The sequence below is a fragment of the Marasmius oreades genome, chromosome 3, assembly GCF_018924745.1.
Source record: "Marasmius oreades isolate 03SP1 chromosome 3, whole genome shotgun sequence".
Taxonomy (NCBI): domain Eukaryota; kingdom Fungi; phylum Basidiomycota; class Agaricomycetes; order Agaricales; family Marasmiaceae; genus Marasmius; species Marasmius oreades.
The window spans coordinates 3,241,447-3,261,146 of record NC_057325.1 but is presented as its reverse complement, the minus strand read 5'-3'; the positions used below and the strand labels follow the sequence as shown (position 1 = coordinate 3,261,146).

General features: G+C 47.8%; 12 protein-coding genes across 12 annotated transcripts; 6 read left to right on the top strand and 6 right to left on the bottom strand.

Moving 5' to 3' along the window:
• Positions 1-37: 37 nt before the first annotated feature.
• E1B28_006421 (uncharacterized protein) lies at positions 38-2,120 on the top strand (the record flags this gene model as incomplete). Its single annotated transcript, XM_043151084.1, has 2 exons — positions 38-513; positions 578-2,120. The coding sequence occupies 2 exons, from the start codon at positions 38-40 to the stop codon at positions 2,118-2,120; spliced, it is 2,019 nt and encodes a 672-aa protein (XP_043012177.1).
• A 455-nt stretch (positions 2,121-2,575) lies between these two features.
• E1B28_006420 (uncharacterized protein) lies at positions 2,576-4,626 on the bottom strand (the record flags this gene model as incomplete). The annotated part of the gene is made up of 7 exons (XM_043151083.1): positions 2,576-2,673; positions 2,736-2,852; positions 2,920-3,022; positions 3,078-3,231; positions 3,288-3,543; positions 3,599-3,663; positions 3,710-4,626. 7 exons carry the CDS (start codon positions 4,624-4,626, stop codon positions 2,576-2,578), a joined length of 1,710 nt encoding a protein of 569 aa, XP_043012176.1.
• A 119-nt stretch (positions 4,627-4,745) lies between these two features.
• On the bottom strand, positions 4,746-5,590 carry E1B28_006419 (uncharacterized protein; the record flags this gene model as incomplete). The annotated part of the gene is made up of 4 exons (XM_043151082.1): positions 4,746-4,925; positions 4,977-5,168; positions 5,224-5,305; positions 5,358-5,590. The coding sequence occupies 4 exons, from the start codon at positions 5,588-5,590 to the stop codon at positions 4,746-4,748; spliced, it is 687 nt and encodes a 228-aa protein (XP_043012175.1).
• A 579-nt stretch (positions 5,591-6,169) lies between these two features.
• E1B28_006418 (uncharacterized protein) lies at positions 6,170-6,988 on the bottom strand. The gene is made up of 3 exons (XM_043151081.1): positions 6,633-6,988; positions 6,330-6,569; positions 6,170-6,267 (listed from the first exon to the last, which is right to left on the bottom strand). The coding sequence occupies exons 1-3, from the start codon at positions 6,765-6,767 to the stop codon at positions 6,214-6,216; spliced, it is 429 nt and encodes a 142-aa protein (XP_043012174.1). The 5' UTR covers positions 6,768-6,988; the 3' UTR covers positions 6,170-6,213.
• Positions 6,989-7,420: 432 nt separating this feature from the next.
• On the bottom strand, positions 7,421-9,483 carry E1B28_006417 (uncharacterized protein; the record flags this gene model as incomplete). Its single annotated transcript, XM_043151080.1, has 6 exons — positions 7,421-8,067; positions 8,120-8,288; positions 8,357-8,627; positions 8,675-8,739; positions 8,793-9,013; positions 9,077-9,483. 6 exons carry the CDS (start codon positions 9,481-9,483, stop codon positions 7,761-7,763), a joined length of 1,440 nt encoding a protein of 479 aa, XP_043012173.1. The 3' UTR covers positions 7,421-7,760.
• An 80-nt stretch (positions 9,484-9,563) lies between these two features.
• E1B28_006416 (uncharacterized protein) lies at positions 9,564-10,899 on the top strand (the record flags this gene model as incomplete). The annotated part of the gene is made up of 6 exons (XM_043151079.1): positions 9,564-10,174; positions 10,231-10,389; positions 10,445-10,477; positions 10,531-10,615; positions 10,675-10,741; positions 10,790-10,899. The coding sequence occupies 6 exons, from the start codon at positions 9,564-9,566 to the stop codon at positions 10,897-10,899; spliced, it is 1,065 nt and encodes a 354-aa protein (XP_043012172.1).
• Positions 10,900-11,309: 410 nt separating this feature from the next.
• On the top strand, positions 11,310-12,347 carry E1B28_006415 (uncharacterized protein; the record flags this gene model as incomplete). Its single annotated transcript, XM_043151078.1, has 5 exons — positions 11,310-11,523; positions 11,574-11,714; positions 11,771-11,833; positions 11,889-12,102; positions 12,158-12,347. 5 exons carry the CDS (start codon positions 11,310-11,312, stop codon positions 12,345-12,347), a joined length of 822 nt encoding a protein of 273 aa, XP_043012171.1.
• Positions 12,348-13,532: 1,185 nt separating this feature from the next.
• Positions 13,533-13,898, top strand: E1B28_006414 (uncharacterized protein; the record flags this gene model as incomplete). The annotated part of the gene is made up of 3 exons (XM_043151077.1): positions 13,533-13,580; positions 13,644-13,710; positions 13,762-13,898. 3 exons carry the CDS (start codon positions 13,533-13,535, stop codon positions 13,896-13,898), a joined length of 252 nt encoding a protein of 83 aa, XP_043012170.1.
• A 347-nt stretch (positions 13,899-14,245) lies between these two features.
• E1B28_006413 (uncharacterized protein) lies at positions 14,246-14,867 on the top strand (the record flags this gene model as incomplete). The annotated part of the gene is made up of 3 exons (XM_043151076.1): positions 14,246-14,253; positions 14,337-14,734; positions 14,788-14,867. The coding sequence occupies 3 exons, from the start codon at positions 14,246-14,248 to the stop codon at positions 14,865-14,867; spliced, it is 486 nt and encodes a 161-aa protein (XP_043012169.1).
• Positions 14,868-15,361: 494 nt separating this feature from the next.
• E1B28_006412 (uncharacterized protein) lies at positions 15,362-16,732 on the bottom strand (the record flags this gene model as incomplete). The annotated part of the gene is made up of 7 exons (XM_043151075.1): positions 15,362-15,392; positions 15,469-15,588; positions 15,638-15,683; positions 15,741-15,759; positions 15,808-15,846; positions 16,039-16,129; positions 16,179-16,732. 7 exons carry the CDS (start codon positions 16,730-16,732, stop codon positions 15,362-15,364), a joined length of 900 nt encoding a protein of 299 aa, XP_043012168.1.
• Positions 16,733-16,919: 187 nt separating this feature from the next.
• Positions 16,920-19,391, top strand: E1B28_006410 (uncharacterized protein). Its single transcript, XM_043151073.1, has 9 exons — positions 16,920-17,372; positions 17,422-17,951; positions 18,010-18,046; positions 18,111-18,170; positions 18,229-18,320; positions 18,385-18,738; positions 18,794-18,901; positions 18,961-19,180; positions 19,242-19,391. The coding sequence occupies exons 2-8, from the start codon at positions 17,922-17,924 to the stop codon at positions 19,174-19,176; spliced, it is 897 nt and encodes a 298-aa protein (XP_043012166.1). The 5' UTR covers positions 16,920-17,372; positions 17,422-17,921; the 3' UTR covers positions 19,177-19,180; positions 19,242-19,391.
• Positions 17,166-17,478, bottom strand: E1B28_006411 (uncharacterized protein; the record flags this gene model as incomplete). Its single annotated transcript, XM_043151074.1, has 2 exons — positions 17,166-17,357; positions 17,416-17,478. 2 exons carry the CDS (start codon positions 17,476-17,478, stop codon positions 17,166-17,168), a joined length of 255 nt encoding a protein of 84 aa, XP_043012167.1.
• Positions 19,392-19,700: the final 309 nt, after the last annotated feature.

Genomic DNA, 19,700 nt, shown 5'->3' with positions numbered 1-19,700 from the left:
GAAGCCAATCCAATCCTGGTTATCTTTCTCCATCCCGATGGCTTCAACGTCGAAAGCCTCTGAAGATCCTGGTCGCTTCCTCCCCCAGCGTGGGTTTGGTCCCGATGTCAACTTCGACACCATCGCACAATACCATCCATTTCTTTTCCGTGTTTACACTCCAAGAACTCTTTCTCCGCTGAAAGATGATACCCTCTTTTTTGTTGGAGCGCAGTTCGATGCAAAGTTTGCTCCGAGAACGCCAGTTCTATCCGGAATGCATGTAGAGGATGGCATATCATTATTCGACACAGTCACATACGAGGACTGTACGACACACCTTGACTGGGCAACGAGGTCCAGTTCTCCCTTCATCTCAACGTCTTTTAGCTTTGGATGGTCGTTATGGGATGCTGTGAGGAGATATAACAATGGGATGAAACACGACGTCGAAATTGCGATAATTGATGCTAGAGCGTTAGCTAGGCAAGCGGTCACAGCTGTTCAGCTTCTTAGGAAGAAACCAGCCAAGGAGTGAGTCTCTTGGATCTGTTCCCTTTTTTAGAAAAACGATCACTAACTATCGGTGCTGTCAAAGGCAACACAAACTACACTGTCGTTGGTACCGATTTGCGCAAGAATCCCAGTCTGTACTTGTGCACGGATTTATCCCTCGCTCGGCCGTGCTCGCTTCAATCCCGTTGTTATCGATCATCCCCAACCTGCCTTCCTACTTCTTGAAGCCCAGTGTTCTCCGATCAGGTGGCGATGGTGGGCTCACGCCTTTAGCTTGGGACTTCGCGGACACCAGACGATGCACATACAGGAAATTCTGTCTCGACCTTCAAGCTCGATTCTCCCGGCTGCCTTTCCACTCGCGTGTCCGTGATTTAGCTGTTGGGTCAGCTCGCCTTGCGATTGCCATGCTTCATCCTTGGTTTCAAGCAATGGTTTTACGTGAGGATCCAACGCATTTTGAACTGGCTATTACGAGAGCAAGACAATTGGCAGGACTTATTGCTCATTGGCCCGAACAAACCGGTTCTCGAGATTATGCGGAGATGCAAGGGGTCATTAAGGGATTGATCACCTTGATAGCCGAAGAAGTCCGATCGTCCAATTTACGCAGTAGTCGTTTGAGAGAAGTCACAGCAAGTGAAGTGGAGAGGCTGAAAGCTATTGTTGTCGATTTGGAAGAGGTTGTTCGTGGCCAGGCAATCGTCATTGCACAGAATGCCGATCGAGCCAGTCCCAATAGCCAGACGGATGTTTCTTCCTCCCCAGAGCCAGAAAGTATCGTTCAAACACAACCATTACTTGTGGAAACGTTCAAATCTGAATGCCCTACGGAGACCTCGCCAACCTCTTCCATATCACCTCAGGATCGAACGACAACTCTGAAGTTATTGATACCGGCTATGACGCCGCGGTCGAGATCCCAGTCACCCTCCGCCTCATCGTCCAGCGGGTCTTCTTCATTATCGCCCGTTACTCCCTCACCTCCCTCGTCCCTCCATTCTCCGACCCCGATCAAGCTTACGTCCGTTCCACATTTCATTCATCATTTCGACGATGTGTTGTCAACTTCTGGGAGCTCCTCACGGAGATCGAGCCGATCTTTTGCTTTGTCAGCCCCTCCGTCTCCCACTCTCGAGGAGACAGCCCCATTTCCATCTCCACCGTTACCTGTCCGACCGTCATCCGCTCCACCAGGGGCTACTAAAGAAGATCCCGAGATCTTGCCTCAGTTGATCCCTCTTCCCAGTTCGCCTCATGAGCCGGTAACACCGTCGCCACTCCAAATATCTATTCCAATACCCACAACTGTACATTCTTCGGAGCCCATTACATCTTCGTCGCGGTATTTTACTGCCGTCTCAGAAGAAGAGAACAAGTTCTCCCCTTTCTCCCCGTTCTTTATCATTGGAATGGATTATTTCCCGGATGACGATGATGCTGGGGATGAGATTTCTGCTTTTGCTTCTCCTTCACCTTCGTCATCGTCGTCGACGTCGTCCTCATCTTCGATTTTCTTATCCGATGCTTTGTCGTGTGCTGTTACGGGGTTCTTGTTTGGAGCGGTGCTCACGATTTATATTTTATCGTCGCAGCGCAGGACGTTGTTGACGCATTTGACCTAGTAACTTAGACTGTGATTTTCACGATCCTGTAACTGTACTTTTGGGTTATTTATTCGTTCAGTAGATATGTAGCTGATAGTTTTTGACTTTCGGAGCAGTACTTGTACTTGCCGTGTATACTTAGCTAGGGATAACATATGGGACGGGCCCAGGGATAAATCGAACAAACTTTGGACCTAGCTTTCGGCGTATCTGGCTGCATTCGTCCCCAGGGCTGGCCATGGTTTTCACCTTCCCTGTTTGAAACTTATGGGAAAAGGAGTGTATTTGATTTAGCGTATAATATAATGTATCCAAGTATACCAACTGAATGTTCCGCATGCTGTCCTGCCCACCTTCTCTATGCTTTTCCGAGTGAATCTAGAAATAACAACCGAGAAATAACCATTAACATCCCCAAGTAAAACCTCAAAAACACCAAAGCACGGCCAAGTAAAGGTTACCACGAAAAAACATTACGCGTAACAGACAATCCCCTCCCTCAAAGATTTGATAGCAGCTTTGTGTTGGCTAACGGCGAGGACAATAAAGCAGTGCCATATGCAATGTGAGCCTACCAGCGTCACCGTGATGTTAATGACAAAGACGGGGGAAAAGATCGGGTAAAGAACACACCTCCACCGAACATATCCATTCTATGCCTCCATTTCTCAGACATCCATCGCTCAGGAACGTGGGTTACGTAGAACAACAGACCTATGATATACGATAACAATGATGGGGCCACTGGTGCTGAGATTGAAAGAGAAAACATCAGAAAAAAGCACGGCATAGACCCATGAATGTAGAGGCCACTCACCCATGTAGCTGATCATCTCCCTAAACGAATTGGTCATAGCGATTGCAGCAAGAGGTGCAAGAGATGAAAACGCGAGCGAAAGGAAAAACCCGACTCTAAAAATCTGTGTGCAGGTCTCAGGACTGTAGTCAGAATATTTGAATAAAATTCCTACTTGCCCTATACTCGAGGTCATTAAACCACTCCATGAACGGAAATATATTGCCTGCAAGGCCCGTTGCAAAGCAGAGTGCAAGAAAAGCCTTGTGAAGAATCGGATGGCAATCTTGGAACCCGAAATGAACAACCGTGCCCACCGAGGCTGAAATTAGCCTGTGAGGTTATGAATATGGACACGTAAGGGAAGAAGAACTATGGAAACGATTTACCATCCGATACCAACATAATCTACTCTGGCGCAAAATTCCATGCTGACCAGGTGCGCGCATCCGGACATTGTGTGCCAAACCGCACTGGAAAACAGACACAAAAGGGCGAAAGACATGAACAGTATCTCCGGAAGATCTGTTTCTGCCAACGCTTGGTCGAAGACGAAGGGTATAGCTGGGATCTTGAACGAGTTGGGTATAGGCATCATATTAAGCAGCCACAGAAAGAAAGGGACAAGATGAGTGTGAATATTGACTTTTCGCGGGATGCACATTTAGCCATTGAAATGTGAACAGTGTAGGGTACTTACGAGTCTCGTTATGCAAAGCAAATAGGGACATGAAAATGAGAGGCCATCGTTCTATCGGAATGAATCTGGGGTAACGTCAGAAGTGCTCGATAACCGAGATAGAGTACATACCTATACCCCTGCGTTACAAAGGGGTTATTCTTCCACTCGGTAGGTAAGTCGGAGTATGCGATCAGTCTCATACCCGCGAGCGACCGCTTAACGGCGTGTGCTACCTCTGCAGCAAGATGCTCAACCATTTCTTCACCTTCTCTGAGGCTCTCCTTCAACCCATCCTTCAATTTGATGCCTTTCTCGGGAGCAGAGGATAATATATCGTTGACAAGCTCCGAAGAGAGGAGGCTGTCCACCAAATCTGAAAGCATGACATGCAGAGAATGAAGTGTGCCACTGCTCGCTAGTTCAAATTGAGGTATTTCGAAGGTAGATAGATGCGACTGAAGGGTTTGCAGGTGAGCTGAGAGCGTGGGGATGTACTCAAAATGTGTGTGAAAGTCAAAATCATACAATCGGGACCGGGCTTCATCTAACTTGTTTCTGAAGTCGAAATCGTTGAAATCGATATCAAACTTGGCGAAGTCGAAGTCAGGAAATCTCGATGTGACTCTTGGAAGATCCGGAAGGTGAGCCCGTAGGTTGTCTACCGTTATATCAGGAAGTGCAAAGTCGGGAAGGTGGGAGCAGACGTCTGCTCTTATTGAGTCGAGCATTTCGAGCGTAGTACGAGCCGAGACTAGCACGTCTTCAATGGTGGAGGTTTCACTATGCTGGGATGCGACATCGAGATTCCGTTTAATGTCTGACAACCGTAATTCGACTTCTGCGAGATAAGAAAGGACAAGAAAGCGTAGCGATGCCAATGTTTGAGTTGGAGAAGCCGAAGGGAGATCTAGCGCGTCTAAAGAGGGAGGTAAAGGATGACAGAACGAGAGTGTAGCGGACCAGTGTCGGGGATAAGCGGGGGTAGAAAGTCGACGACGATGAGAGGGGAGACGACGTCGGAAGGATTGACTGGGAGCGGAATTCATGGTGGTGGAGGACAGACCCATACACTGCAGCTCAATGTCTTAAGTCAAGAGCGAGGTGGATGTGTGGTCCAAACCAAAAACGTTGGCACGTGCGTCAGCTTATATAATATCGTGATTTTCTACACTTTCACCATGTACAGAAAGCCATCATAACCTTTCTCTCCTACCGTCCCTATTGCACTGGCCTCTACTTCTCTATCTTCTTTCAACGCTTTTAGAAGTTTTCGGATACCCTCTACCTTTGGGTCTGTATAATCTGGATCTGCAACGTTTCCGTAGCGAAATACGTTGTCTATGATCTGAAAGCAGCGAATCAGCTAATGCCATCGAACCTTTGCCTTTGTGCTCACGATTACGCCTCCCCGTCCGACCAATCTCTTTGCTTCTATGTAGTACTGGAGGCTAGACTGTTTGTCGGCATCGATGAACACGAAGTCGAAAGGCTCATCACTGCCAAGTTGCTTCAGCGAGTCATAGGCTGGTCCAACTATTACTTTGCACTTATTACCAAGGCCAGCATACTCTAGGTTCTGTCTGGCAACCTAAAATATGGAACTCTGTCAAAATCCACCGCAAAAATGACCAACCTGTACTTACTTTTGCGTGTGTCGGTTCAAGCTCGAGCGTTACAAGCTCTCCGTCCTCGGGTAGGGCTCGTGCAAGCCAAATAGTAGAATATCTTGAGAAAGTATGTTTAAGTTCTTGGTCTTCCTTGCGTAATCCGCACTTACCCGCCCAAGGTACCGATTTCCAAAATACGTTTGCTCCCAGTAGTTTTGACGATGAGGTTCAGGAACTTGCCTTGTAAAGCACTTACGGCGATTTCCACAGGTAAACCACCCTCGACAGTCTTCTTCGTCGCCATCTCCAATGCATCATCTGTTTCTGGGAGAAGGAAGGAGTTCATGTACATCTCCGCTTGTGTCCAATCCTCGAGGCCTGTTATTCTTGTGCTTTGGGCCATGGTAAGGTATTGAACGAGAGTACGCTCGTGGGTTGTTGGGAAGAGGTAAAAGGTTGCGCTTTACTTATATATCACTCGTTTCCGTTGTCTCCTTATCACTTTCTAGCTGACTGTCATTGGCGCCTCAATCTCTGTAAGTAAAACACGCCGCTGTTGATCAATTCGATCCATAATTGAGTCAGCCTCAGGGTCCTAATACTGTTCCGGTGCACCGCGGCCCGAAATGAAAGCCACCAGGCTTGTGGCTCAATGGTTTTTTTTGTCTTCTTGCAAAACTGATGGAATGACATGGATATCGGCTGTCGACTTGAAATGGACACGCTGTGGTCGGAGGTAGCGGGTCAACGACGTTGACATCGGGGTATTCTGGACAAACCCGGACCTCTCGGGGCGATGATGTCACGGTGTGACAGAGCGCAGACCGCTAATGCTCTAGACTGGACAAATTCGGTAATTTTATTACCCCATTTGGATATTTCGGTGGCTTGTCGGCGTGAGACTCGGGTCGTTTTGGCGGATGAGTGTTACGACACATCGAAGGGACACGCCATTTCAGAGCATTTTCCAGATTTTTGAATGGTCACGGTGATTTACGCTTAGAATAGGGGTACAGAGACCTTGTACTACACTACCGCGACGTTGACACTCTTGATTTCGAGAGTTGGTTGACGGCTGGCCTTGATATTCATTATTCATTAGCCACGATTTCGTTAGCAAAAATGATACTGATGCAGCTTACCCCAACCAGACTAAAATGGGACAAACTCAACTGTGCTGCCCCTTTAGGAGTAGAAGCAGGAATCGTCACAGTAAAATTTTGATATGGTGGAAGAGAGCTCGAAGGGACCTCGAATGTGGGGTTATATGGCCCGTTGTATAGGACTTCGCCTATACCGTCAGACGCAGCGTGGCACGGGGTGTTGGGACAAGACTGGAAACCCAGAACGATGACCACTTCTTGCGTGCTGGATAGGAAATTCTATGTTGGTCGGCAAATTTGCATTGATTGATGAGTTCTACGAGCCAACGGAATTACACATACAGGACGATCGACACGAACTGTGACTTGAGACCCAGAGGTGACTTGGGCACCGTCGTGGGGAAGACCAATTTCGGCTCGTTGAGCGAATGCAGAGGCGATCAAAACCGAAAAGATGCTAAACGAGATGAACTTCATGTTGAGGGTGGTGAATATGGAAGAACCCAAGCTAGGCCCTCATAAGTTACATTTATACATTCTTCGAGAGCCACACCATGCAACACTGCAGACTTGCGGGGAAAGAACACCGGCTGGTACTTAAGTGATCCCGCACCAGCCTAGCGGCTAAGCATTCACGAAATACCGATTTTGCGGCGATGTACGGAGTCACTAGTACACCGTTACACGGTCGGACTGGGACGTCCTCAAGGCATCCCTCTACGTTGCTGTGTCCAACAGCGATCTGCCTTCATTCAGACGTGATGAGTGTTGGATGATCAAAGAGAGTGGAAACAGGTGGAACAAGTCAGTAACCTTGGGGGTGCCTCACTGCGACTGAGTGTACTAGGCTGAGTCCAATTCCCCCAATTTCGGTAACACAGGTTTGAAATGTGAACGTTCTTTCCGGCATGTGTTTCGGCGCCTTCAAATGATTGTAAATCGAGCCGTGTCACTTGAAACAGGCAAGGGCCGGACGCAGAAGGCTCGAGCAACACATGTAACAGTTGTCGGGGTCCTGCATTTCATTCCGTTCGATCCGATTCAATTGCTACGGGAAGTACGGGCATCGATACCCATACCAACCCGCTACACCACCCAGAGCTCAGGCACTCAGCTATGACGGAACGGGAGGAGAAGGACTAGTGTTGCTTCAAGGCGCGCACTCGTGTGTCTCAGTACTAGACGGCTTGTAACACGTTAGTCTGCAGAGATAAAAGGAGATCATCAGATATTCCAGACACCATTAGATATGATGAATATCCACTCCACGTCTTTACAAGGAGTCTATACCTGGATCTCCAGAACCGGGGTTGCCAGAATGAGTTGTCACATATTGTGCCTAACCTGTCTGAGTCAACAATATACACTTGCCAGTGAGAAACGGTGGTTGTCCCGCTTGATTAGAACCTGTTTATCCTTCATCTGCCATTGAAAACCTCGAGCTCCAACGATCAAGGCGCATTGACTGCCCTATTGATTGTTCCACGCTAGATACCGCTCAACCTCTCCTGTCCTTCCCCTAACTATATCCTCCACTTCCTTCCCCCAAACCTCCGACGGTGGTACAATCAACCCCTCCTCTGGCCGGCAAGCTTTCAAGTGCTTTACCGCATCCTTCTCTTCCATGACAACTACGTTTCCTAAGTCGAGCGGCTTGCGTAAATCCCATCGCACCAGCGAAGGCTTTGTGGGTACCTCATGGGGCGGAATGACAGATCTTCCACGATAGAGGTCCTCAAAGATAAACGAGATGTCGTCTTCATCCAGGGGCAGTCGGCTGTGGTGGGTCGTGATTAGAGAGGTTCGAAAGTCGAAGATAAGCCACTCACTTCAAGGTCTGGTTTGTCAATCTTTCCTCGCAGTGTAAGAAGTCCCTCAGTAACCGTTCATACAGCTTCCTTCTGTTCTTGATCGGGAGGGGATTCATTATGGGCTTTCCCGCCAGTTCACATAGTATGTATGTAGCTATAAAAAGTCCAAAGATTGAGGGAAGAGGTCCTGCAATTAAGTGGAGTTGAGCATGATTGAGTATCCAAATGAAGAAAAAAAGACAGTTAGAGACCCACCAAGTACTGGCAAGATTCTCACTCTAAAGTCGTCAAACACGCCCAGTTCTTTGACGGGCCCTTTCTGGAATTCCTCTTCCGGAAGCGGTAACAGTTTTACGTCGCCTGGGACCTCGGTCGAATACACCACAGGTATACCAGAAGAGATGCCTAGGAGTCGCAAGCGACGCCGAACTGAACGTGCCAGTGGGTCATATACCGTGTATGATATGTCGCTTATTTGGACTCGAGTTGGATCGCATTTGGCACCTGCGCCCATTGAAGAGAAGACCTAAAGAAGCTCAGCTTCGTCCTCAATGTATGTGGATGCAAGGTTACCTTGATATCATTAGAATGGCAGTACTTCAGAAGGTCAACTTTCGTCTGAATGTTGTCAATCGCGTCTGTTGAACCTCATTAGAGTACGATCAAATCCGGGAAGTAGAATTTTACTGACCTACGACCCAATCGTAACCTTCTAAGAGGAGCCCACCCTCTTCCTTCCGCCAAATGTCTACACGTGAGTCCACTTCCACCCACCGCGATATCTGTTTCAATGTTCGCTCTATGCATTTCACTTTGGGTGTCCCGACGTCGCCGAGGAGTGCCGTAGCGTGGCGGTTCAGAGAAGACAGTGTGACATAGTCAAAATCAACAAGTCGAATTTTTGATATCCCACTAGAAAACGGAGGGCGCGATGATAAGAAAGGTTAGGACCGGGGGTACAAATGGTTAACGTACGATCTCACGAGCATGACGGCTGCCCAACTACCAACGCCACCACAACCTACAACCACGACACTCTTTTCTCTGATTTTCTTCATTCCCTCCTCTCCAAAAAACGCGTAGTTTCTTGCCAGTTGCTCTCGTATTAGTTCTTCGTCGTAAGGAAGCCCAAGGTCCACTGAACTGTTCTGGGGCCGTTCAGCCCCTACATTTTCTTGGGCATCGTCGCGAAAGTCTTCATACCGAAGCCCGAAGTTTGATCCATGGCTGGTAATGGAACGAACGACATCCTCATTCAGGTTTTTTCTTCGATGTCGGCGTGTATAGGTGTTGAGAGCGGTAACAAGACCTAGAGTTGCGCAAGACGCTGTGATCGCTGTAGCGACTAGTTGAGTTTTGTGTGAGTTCAGGTTCAAGGTCATATTTTTCGATGACGAAACACTACGGTAGCGTAAATAATAAGCGCGCGGAGCCAACCATCTGTGCATTCCCAGCATCCACGATGTCCAAGCCACTCTCATTCCTCGAGGTAATCAATATCTGCGATAATTGTCGGGTAAATCGACCTTCCCCTCTACCCGATTCCTCTCCGTTCGATCAAGAGAAACTTATTCCATGGTGTCTCTCTCCGAACCCCTCAAGTCCTGCCATCGGACTCCTTAGACCAGTCATTATAGATGCGCTGAGGCTTGAAAATAAACACAGCAAAGATTTGAACCAACCAGAATTATGGCACTTCGATTTAGTATCGAACAGACCACGAGTTACGTTCCAAGCGTGGGCGAACGGGGTGGCCAAACGAACAGCTGCTTTGAAGGAATTGTGTGAGCGATGGAGAGATACTGGACTGTTTTCGGACATCTGTGGACCGACGAAGTGGAGGGCAGAGATGTATCCCGTCTATCGAGACCCTTTGGCTGTTCACGATTATCCTGCGCCCGGTCAAGGAGAGGAAGAAATGGGGAACTTGAATTACGCCTTTGAGATGGAGCGCTCCGCATGTGCTCTTTTCGGTGTCGTTACTTATGGGGTACATATGTCGGCGTTTATGAGAGACGTGAAGGGAGTGGGGTTGCGAATTTGGGTACCAACACGAGCCAAAACAAAGCAAACGTATCCTTCATCCAAACTCACTGTCATGGGACTTGTCATTGACGGGCCTCTCTTAGCTTTCCTGGTCTTTTAGATAACACGGTAGCGGGGGGTATCCCGAGTGGCATGGGGGTCTTCGAGTCTATGGTTAAAGAATCCATGGAAGAAGCCAGTATCACCGAAGAAGTGGTTAGAAAGTACACCAAAGCATGTGGCTCCATCAGCTACTTCTTCAGGTAAGTCCCGTAATTCTCTGAGCATACTAACGCTTACCATCATTCGGAATTTAAGAACTTCCAAGGGCTGGCTACAACCTGAGATCGAGTTAGATAAGTACAATGGATACGTGGCAACGATGCTGAAAACATGTTCCCCAGATACGTATTCGACTTGGAAATACCTTCTTCAGACCCGGGCTTGTTCCAACCAAAGCCATCCGACGGAGAAGTGGAGTTCTTTGAGGTAAGTGCACCTGCGCCCAATTCTAATTATGTCTCCTTTCTGGATGCATCCATATCTAGCTTCTGGACCAGGTCGAGGTCATTGAGAGGATGAAGGCGGGCCTATTCAAGCCCAACTGTGCTTTGGGTATGTGTAATCTGCTGGCTCATCGTGTACTCATAACCGTTTTTCCAGTTATTATCGATTTGCTCATAAGATACGGTTTCATTACTCCTGATAATGAGCCAGACTACCAGAAGATTATCACTCGCTTGCACGGCCAATTCGACTACGACTTCTGGTGAGAAGTTAGCGATTTCTACGGTTTAATAAATCTCTTTCATTCCTTTCTTCTCGCCGGCCTCGAGTATTTTGTTACATTGCTCCGTTCCCAGCCTCTTCCCATATCATGATTTGAAATGCCCGTTCACGATACGTGTCTTTAATTTAAGCTTCCGGAGGAAATTCTGTTCGCTCACAGGTACTTACGACATGAAGTCATCCGCATATGTCACAGGTGAGCGTTTTGAATATAAAGCTTCATTCACGCTGTTCAATATCTTCTGAATGACATTTATAGTAGATACCGTACCGTTCTTCGCTCCGCTTCGAAAGGCACGTTTTGATCGCGTGTGATTGGAGGTATAAGAAAGTATGAAACGGCCCTGCCACCTTCTTTCCTTACCCCAACGTTCTTTGGCGTGAAGTGGTTTCCATGAATCCAATAGCCAAACTTTTTCAATCCGCCAAAGTTTTTACCTGGGACTTTATGCTTGTCCTGGTGAATACATTCACACCGAATCTGAAATCAGGAGAGGTCGTTGCTCAAGGTCATCCGGGATATAAAGGGAAGTGGCCGGACTATCAGCCTCCTAAAGATGGGGATAGTAGATGTGCATGTCCTGCGTTGAATGCTTTGGCAAATCACGGTTCGGTCATGACTCCCCATACAATCGCCCTGCTCATCCGTGTCTTGCAGGTATTCTGCCGCGAGATGGAAAGAACATTTCGTTCAAGGAAATGGGCCGCGTTGTCAATGAATCCTACAATTTTGCGCCTTCATTCTGCTTTTTTGTCCCGAACTACTCCGCCAACTTCATGAACAAAAATTATTCCAAAGGTACGCGGTTCCGTGTTCCCTGCGTGAGCTATGTTCACTTCTAACCGGGTTTATAGACACATTTGATCTTGCGGAACTCAGCCAACACAACGCGATCGAGCATGATGCTTCTCTCACTAGTGAGGCCGTCGACGGATAATGCTAAACACTCACACCTGACCTCGACTTTTTTAGGAGAAGACACACACTTCAACGCAGATCAATCAAAACCCCATATTCCCTTTGTCGAGGAATTGTTATCTTATGCAACAGGAAAAGACTCCGAAGGTCGCGCTCTTTTAACTGCAGACGATATCGCCAGATATAGCGCCAAACGACGCGCAGACTCCCAAGCAAATAATCCAGAGTTCAGTCTTGAGACCATTCATAAGTTCTTTAGCAGCTCAAAGTAAGTTCAGCCTTCCACTCCATCCTTTACGAAGCCGACCGAAAGCAACTTCCAGCAATTCGACGATGCTCCGTATCTTCGGTGGTAGGGTCGATGACCTCCGGACAATGCTTGTGGAGGAGCGGATACCTGAGGGCTGGGAATCTGTGTGCCAGGCACGAAAAGGTTTGACGATGGCATCATTCAATAGGACTGCGATGACTGTGGAAAAGGCCACGACAAAGTTTTTGGCAAAAAAGGACTGAGTAAGATCCTTTCAATGGTCCAATTCCGTTGAGTGGTGAAGAGTACAAATGTGATCGTCAATGTGCGTTCGGAGACCTCGAGATGTCATGTCCATGTAGCGTTTTTCACAATGATATGCTGGTTCAACACGACTGAGTGAGAGAAATATATACCAGGGCAAGTCTTGGAGATCCAGATGATGTACAAGACTGGTGAACACTACCAATTAAGCTTTAAGGGTTTTTGGCAAGTGCTTGGCATACCAGGGAATGAGTTGAGGTGATACTTACCGGCTCTATTACATTCCTATCATTCAAAGAGGGGGTCGAGTTTCGTGGTAGAGACGAGGAACTGTGATTTCGCAAAAACGAGCGGGTTGCCAATATTAAATGTCCTTGATAGCTATCTACGGTCCTGCGATGCTTGCAGAAGAATTTGGTCTGGGTTGAAACCTGTTGGTCCATATCTCGACATGTAGTACATAATATATGGTGCTGAATTTGAATACAGTAGATAGCGAAAGTGAAAGCGCAGCCGGCAGCGCCTTTTGTCTCCAACTCCCATCACCGCCAGCCACCAAGCCTGTTATGACTGAGTCAATGGCATACGTTACAGTCGAGTCAGACGATATGGATGCGTATCACCTTTTACTTCCATTTCTAGCTTGTACAGGAGAATAATGTCTAGCGTCTACATCAGAGGGACTCCAATTCAAATGTACAGTCTCTTACCTTCATAACCCAAAGCTACGGTCTGACAATGCTCCTGTCGCGTTAGCATTCTTGGGAGCGGATCCAAATGCTGGGAGGGCAACTGGCACAGGGAATACAGATCGGGGTGAGTGATGTATGGTACGTTACCAATTGTCCTACAATCTAACGAACAGCTCATAGGAAATCTTCAAGACCAACCACATTCTCGTAAAAGCGGAGGATTCTGGACAGTGGAATATTATCAGCCTTTGATGTAGACACCAAAACCGTGAGTCTGGCTGTTAGGACATTTCTAGGTTCTGAGACGGTGCTATTCTGGACGTTAACGACTTTGATATGCACCCTATTCCTGTCTTCAAGTCTTGCCACGTCTGTTTCAAGTTATCTTTCTGAACCCGACAAACAGTATGATTATGATGTCAGCCTGCTCTCCAATGGAATTGCATTTCCAATTCTGTTGTGGTTCGCCCTGCGGTATCTTGGAGTGGGTGAATGGGGCGTAGTCGAAACCGTTGTCATCTGGGGCATTGGTCAAACCAGGTAAGTCCTCAATTTGAGCCGTTCTCCTTCCAGATCACTTTTCAATACCAACTCCTTTTGTAGACTCGCCCTCACCAGTTCTCGAAGTCGGAACAAAGCGTAAAGCTCGCGGAACTTCTATTTTCGGGGGGTGTGTGCATGCGTGCATACTCTAGGTACAGCTTTGACATCGATATTGAAGGAACGGTACCCCGCGCCCCTATGGTGCACGGTGGTATTAAACATCCGACGATAATCAATGAGTGCCTATGGAAAAGGTACAAGGTCGGAAAACGTGAAAACAGTTTGCCGGAGGAAATGGAGAAGCATCATGAGTAATCGAATAAAGACCATTGACAAGCTCACGAACGGCGACAACATGTGAGAACGTCACTATGCAGTTTTCTGTTCCATGTCTAAACGTTGAGAGGACAATGTTTGCCGGACACGCTACAGTGCCTTTGCAAGTACTCGCGTCCGCGGTTACACTGTACCTTTCTAGAATCTAGAGTTCCACACACCCATGGAAGCCGTCAGCTCCCAGAGGTGGCTCGGAGCTCGCTTGTCACGGTATGTAGTGGTCCTTCACCAACTTCAGGCCTATTTCTAGGTACCAGGCACTCACGTCCAGTGAATTCTGGAGTGTCCAACTCTATACCTGTCTAACTTCTCGATAGCTTGCATGAATGTCGCGGTGAGTGAGAAGGGCCGACATCTTTCCCTTCCTCCTGGTAATTCTCTTTTGAAATAGTGCACTAAACGGTTCAATTTTGACAGGCAGACGTACCTTGAACGAGGGCAGTCGCCGTTGCATTCATCCAATTACACAACTCCGGCACCCGGACATCGTCCAGAGCTTGATAGTAGATACGGCGGGGGTATAAATACCAGGCGGCTTTGTGATGAGTCGTCCAACAACACTCGCCTCTCAGACATGCCTTTGGTAACATTCCAAAACACCATGGTCACACCCCAACTCATGGCCCCAAATTATCCGGCCCTCCAAGTAAACCAATTCGGTGTTGGCGCTCCCATAAACCTTCCAAATGGCGTGCCAACCCCGGTAGTAAACGTGATTTGCTCTGACATCCACGTCCGACAAGCTGGTGGAGGTTGGTTGGGTCCGTACAATGCAGCCGCGGATTTCAATGCGGGAGCGGCGGGAACCTTTCTAGGTAGGGTGAAGCTAAGGCAATGGCATCCCCTTCTATGCTGACGCTTATAACAGGTCCGCGTCAAAACGCTCCAGGAGGACCAGTTTACTACACATACGTACGCGCAGACGGCGCGACAGTGGACTTCCGATAGTGTTGTTGGAGTTTGTTGGCAGTAACAGAGTTTCCACCAAGGCTCTGGTAGAATCGGCGGGCAGCAGGCAAGAACTAGCGGGATACGATTAGTAGTAATGCACATATTGCGAGTAAAAAATCTCACACTTTCTGTTCCACCCAAAGAATCTTGCGAGCGGCGATCCATACAGACTGTCCGACCTGGGAGGTCGGGCAATGGGCCAAGAACGCCTTGTTGACGATATCGTCGAGTCAATCCGATGTAGTTGGAGGGGCGACAATAAGTTGAAATCATGGATTTGCCGATCGTCAAAGCGAAAATACTGGGAAGCACGAGGCTTCAACGGTGCTCCACCGTTGTCCATTAGCTCAAGGGGGACGTTGGGACTACCGTGCGCCATCGAGCTTTTCGAAGTAGATGGCGAACACGGCACGGTCTGTGGGCGGATGGAGCGAACATATTGTGTGAATGGTATTATTATTCACTGGTCACTAGTTGACCAGGCGTCGGATTTATTCGGTGAAGGCTTTAATTCGGAAAAGCCTATACAAGGGACCCAAAGGTGAGCCATGTGCTACCCAACCGGCCTTTCGAGGCCTTTCAACTTCAAGGCACCTACTTTGTTAAATCCAAGCAAACACTATTTGCACTAGAAGAGTGCGCGGAAGATAATCGCGAGACGGCCCCTCTGACGATAGCCTCGATGTCGTCGTCGGTGAGTCGCTCGAGAACGAAGACCCTGCATCATAGATTACATAGCGTACGAGACGGACAAGGGTGATACACACCTGCAGCGACTGACAAGAGCACCTGTGAGCCTGAAGGAGGGGTTTTCTGTGGGGAACGGTTGACCTAAGCCTGGTGTCTACTTTAGAATGATCGGTGACTGACCAGTTGTGGCACCAATAAGCTGCTCGTGATGTTAACCCAGAATCGTAGAAAGTGCAAACCAACGGACCTGTATTTGACCCTGTTCGAGAAAGGGAAGGAAGATATCCTATTGAAAAGACCAAAATAGGTCTGTAAATCGTCGTGCATGTCCGTGTATAGAATTACCTGTTGGGCTTTGTTGAAGCGGTGAACTTCATCAAGAAAAAGGATCGTTTTTCTGAAGAAACGTTCCAATCGTCGTCAGTTGAGAAACCACTTCGCGTGCTAAACATGACTCACCGACCTGTCAAGAAGAGACATCATTGATCCCCGCGATTGTTGCGCTGAGCTCTTTGAAGATAGCGTTTGTTTGTTTTGCTATCAACCTAGCCAAAGTAGTCTTTCCGCATCTTTGTGCAAAATGAACGAGAGAACAGGCACCGAAACAATAAAGCTTACCCAGGCGGACCCCAGAGAATCATGCTTCCCGTCGATCCAGCAGCAAGAGATTTCATGAGCAACGATTCGGGACCGGTGAGATGACGGTGACTTATAAAGTTATCTAAGGAGCGAGGGCGTAGTCGCTCCGCGAGCGGATTCGCTTCAGCAAGATTGGTTGATATCTTGTTGCGTTTCTGTTGAGGTTGGCTCAAAGGAGCGGTTTCTTGACCATGTTTCTTGCTCCCGCGAACAGATGCGGGTTGGCTAGATGCGCCAGGTAATTCGTTCACCTTTGATTCTTTCCTCGTCTGGAAAATGGAATACGTTGGTTTTCCTGTCGATGGAGAAGTAATTGAACGAGATCCAGAAGTTGACTGCTGTGAAGAATTGGGATCTTGGCTGAAAGATGTCTGGGATGATGCCGGACTCAAGCTAGCATGCTGCGAGCAGTCACTATCAATGTGGGCGTTTAGAAACCTGCTCGGAGCATATTGGGCTAGAGAACAAATGGGCCATCGCGGCGTCAGTAAACCGTTGGCTCCATATCGTGCCGCAGAACCTTTGCATACCATTTGACTAAAACACAGGTAAGCAGGAGGTAATGCGGTCAAGAGATCTGAAGTAAATCCATTACCAAGTTGTGAAGGGACTCTGGAACTCCTGCCTAAGGTGGACTATTCCGGGCAAATTTGATTTCTTTGTGTGCTTAGACACGTGACCTTTCTGAGCGCTAAAACACAATCTGCGCCTCTTGTGTGTGGCATTCTTAACTAATTAGTGAATGCTAGCGCTGTAGATAGAATTGCGTACATAATGTTGTCTAGAGAACAATTACACAAGTCGCACATGTAAGGAGATTGTGCACAACGGTTACTTAGTGCCAGGACTGTAAGGGCATGCCTGGGATGTGAAGCGCATCAATAAAACTTGGTAAGCACTTCAACCCAATGGACGTCATGGTGACCTCCTCGCTCAGAACCAACTTCCTTAGATAGTTTCGCTCTTCTATTCTGTAGTTCCTCGCCTAAATCCGTAGCTCTTCTCCTTCTTTGCCCTCTCGTTGGTCATCTCGACGTTTCTGAGCATTTCGGTATGATTGGCGGTGATGATGCACGCGTCGATGTTGGAGCCAGAACCGGGATCGTTGAAGATACCAGCAGCGATGGCGTCTTTCACGAGCCGGAGAGCGTCCTCGCGCTACAGAGGTGAAAGGTAAGTACAGGGCCAGATATAATAGAAGATGGGATTGACTGACCGACAGGTTTACCTTCCATCCATTCTCAAAAACTGCCATAGCAGTAAGACTACCTGAGCCCATAGTCACGTATGGCAACTTGTCCGTGGAACCGTGAGGGTGGATGGTGAAGAGATGGGGACCTATCGAGTCCACGCCACCAAGAACAAGAGCAGCACCGACATGACCTTGATACCTAACATAACGAGCGACATCAGGGATAATCCGGGATGACCAAAGGTTAGAAACTGACCGGAAATGTCAATGTCCTTGGGGAGTCGATAGCTATCTACGGTCCTGCGATGCTTGCAGAAGAATTTGGTCTGGGTTGAACCTGTTGGCCCATATCTAGACATGTAGTGATATCGGGCGCTGAATTGCGAATACAGTAGATAGTGAAAGCGAACTGTGGTGAAGTGAAGGCCATCGAGGAGACCAAACTGGGACTGTATTGAGCGCAACCGGCAACGCCCTTTGTCTCCAACTCCCATCACCGCCAGCCACCCAACCCTGTTATAACCTGGTCAATGGCATACGTCGCAGTCGAGTCAGACGATGTGGGTGCATATCACCTTTTACTTCCATTTCTAGCTTATCCAGGAGAATAATGTCTAGCGTCTACAGGAAGGATCAGAGGGACTCCAATTCAAATGTACTGACTCTTACCTTCATAACCCAAAGCTACGGTCTGACATATTATGCTCCTGTCGCGTTAGCATTCTTGGGAGCGGATCCAAATGCTGGGAGGGCAACTGGCGTAGGGAATACAGATCGGGGTGAGTGCTGTATGGCACGTCAATCCAATTGTCCTGCAATCTAACGAACAGCTTATAGGATATCTCCAAGACCAACCACATTCTAGTAAAAGCGGAGGATTCTGGACAGTAGAATATTATCAGCCTTACTTTGATGTAGACACCAAAACCGTGAGTCTGGCTGTCGTTTGCCTCGTGTCATTCAGTTTGTACTCACTGTGTAGGACATTTCTAGGTTCTGAGACGGTGCTATTCGACTTTACTTCCCACATCCACAAATTTTTTCTCAACGCATCTCAATCCTCCGGACCTTTATGGACCTTTCTGGACGTTAACGACTTTGATATTCACCCTATTCCTATCTTCAAGTCTCGCCGCGTCGGTTTCAAGTTATCTTTCTGAACCCGACAAACAGTATGATTATGATATCAGCCTGCTCTCCATTGCAGTCGGGTTGGTGTACGCTTATGGAATTGCATTTCCAATTCTGTTGTGGCTTGCCCTGCGGTATGTTGGAGTGGGTGAATGGAGCATAGTCGAAGCCGTCGCCATCTGGGGCTATAGCATGTTTGTTTGGGTTCCAGTCTCAGTATGTATAATTAAACATTCTCATCTCGCCTTGAATGTATTGACCATTCCTCAAGATCCTCTGTGTCATCCCTTTCAAACTGGTTCGGTGGATCTTAGTCTTAGTAGCCTTTGCTCTGTCAGGATATTTCCTGGTTCGGAATGTGTATCCAATCCTAGCCTCAGTACGCGGTTCATTGTTTTCATAAGCTCCATAACAAATTGACAGTACCCTGGCCCCTAGGCCGAAGCTAAAGCAACAAGACTTTTCATAATAGTCATCGCAGTCCTACATGCAGGTCTTGCGATTTCCTTCCAGGTGCTCTTCTTTAGCTACTACGTGGTTGGCCCCGATACTTCGCTGCCGGGGAGTGGGACATCTACCCCCACGACGTCTACAAGCACGGCACAAAGCGTAGCGGAAACAGTAACGGAAGTGGTTGCCAGGGCATTTACCTAATTTCGTAAGCCTGAAAAACACTTCTACCTCGTGGTGTAACATCGTAAAGGGCACAAGCCTATCAGTTGTTTTTTTCGAGCTTCAAGCTCGGCCGCTCGCCATGATATTGTTATACAGGACCCGTGTATATTACAAAACGCCCGTTATTTTTACCGCCTCGGCTGTCGATCTATCTACAATGTTCCCCGAAAACGTCAGTTATGCTCACCAACGTTGAAGCTATCGAGGCCATTCGTTTGAATGACCTTCTTACCAAGTTGAAGTTGAAATCAGTAGGCTCTTTTCACGAAACAGTTACAAGTTCTCATGCTGGCTTATGAATTGGAGTCGAACTCGGTCGAAGCGAAAAATCTGTCAACGAAAACAGCGAGTTTACCAATCGCCGCAGAGTCTTGGTGGAAAGATAGATGTCATTCCTCTCTTACACTTTATGCGGGCTTTTTTTCGTGGTTTGAAATAATATTGAACTCTGCAACACCAGATGCGTTTACTGCTCAGATAAGAGGGAAGTATGCGCCAAAGTT

Bases quoted from the DNA above. Each gene is read 5' to 3' on its own strand.
- E1B28_006418 (XM_043151081.1), bottom strand. From the start codon at position 6,767: ATGAAGTTCATCTCGTTTAGCATCTTTTCGGTTTTGATCGCCTCTGCA. The intron at 6,570-6,632 runs GTATGTGTAATT...CGACCAACATAG, and splicing joins CAGTTCGTGTCGATCGTCCT to AATTTCCTATCCAGCACGCA. The intron at 6,268-6,329 runs GTAAGCTGCATC...ATGAATATCAAG, and splicing joins CCCATTTTAGTCTGGTTGGG to GCCAGCCGTCAACCAACTCT.
- E1B28_006410 (XM_043151073.1), top strand. From the start codon at position 17,922: ATGGCATACGTCGCAGTCGAGTCAGACGAT. The intron at 18,171-18,228 runs GTGAGTGCTGTA...AACAGCTTATAG, and splicing joins CGTAGGGAATACAGATCGGG to GATATCTCCAAGACCAACCA. The intron at 18,739-18,793 runs GTATGTATAATT...CCATTCCTCAAG, and splicing joins TTGTTTGGGTTCCAGTCTCA to ATCCTCTGTGTCATCCCTTT.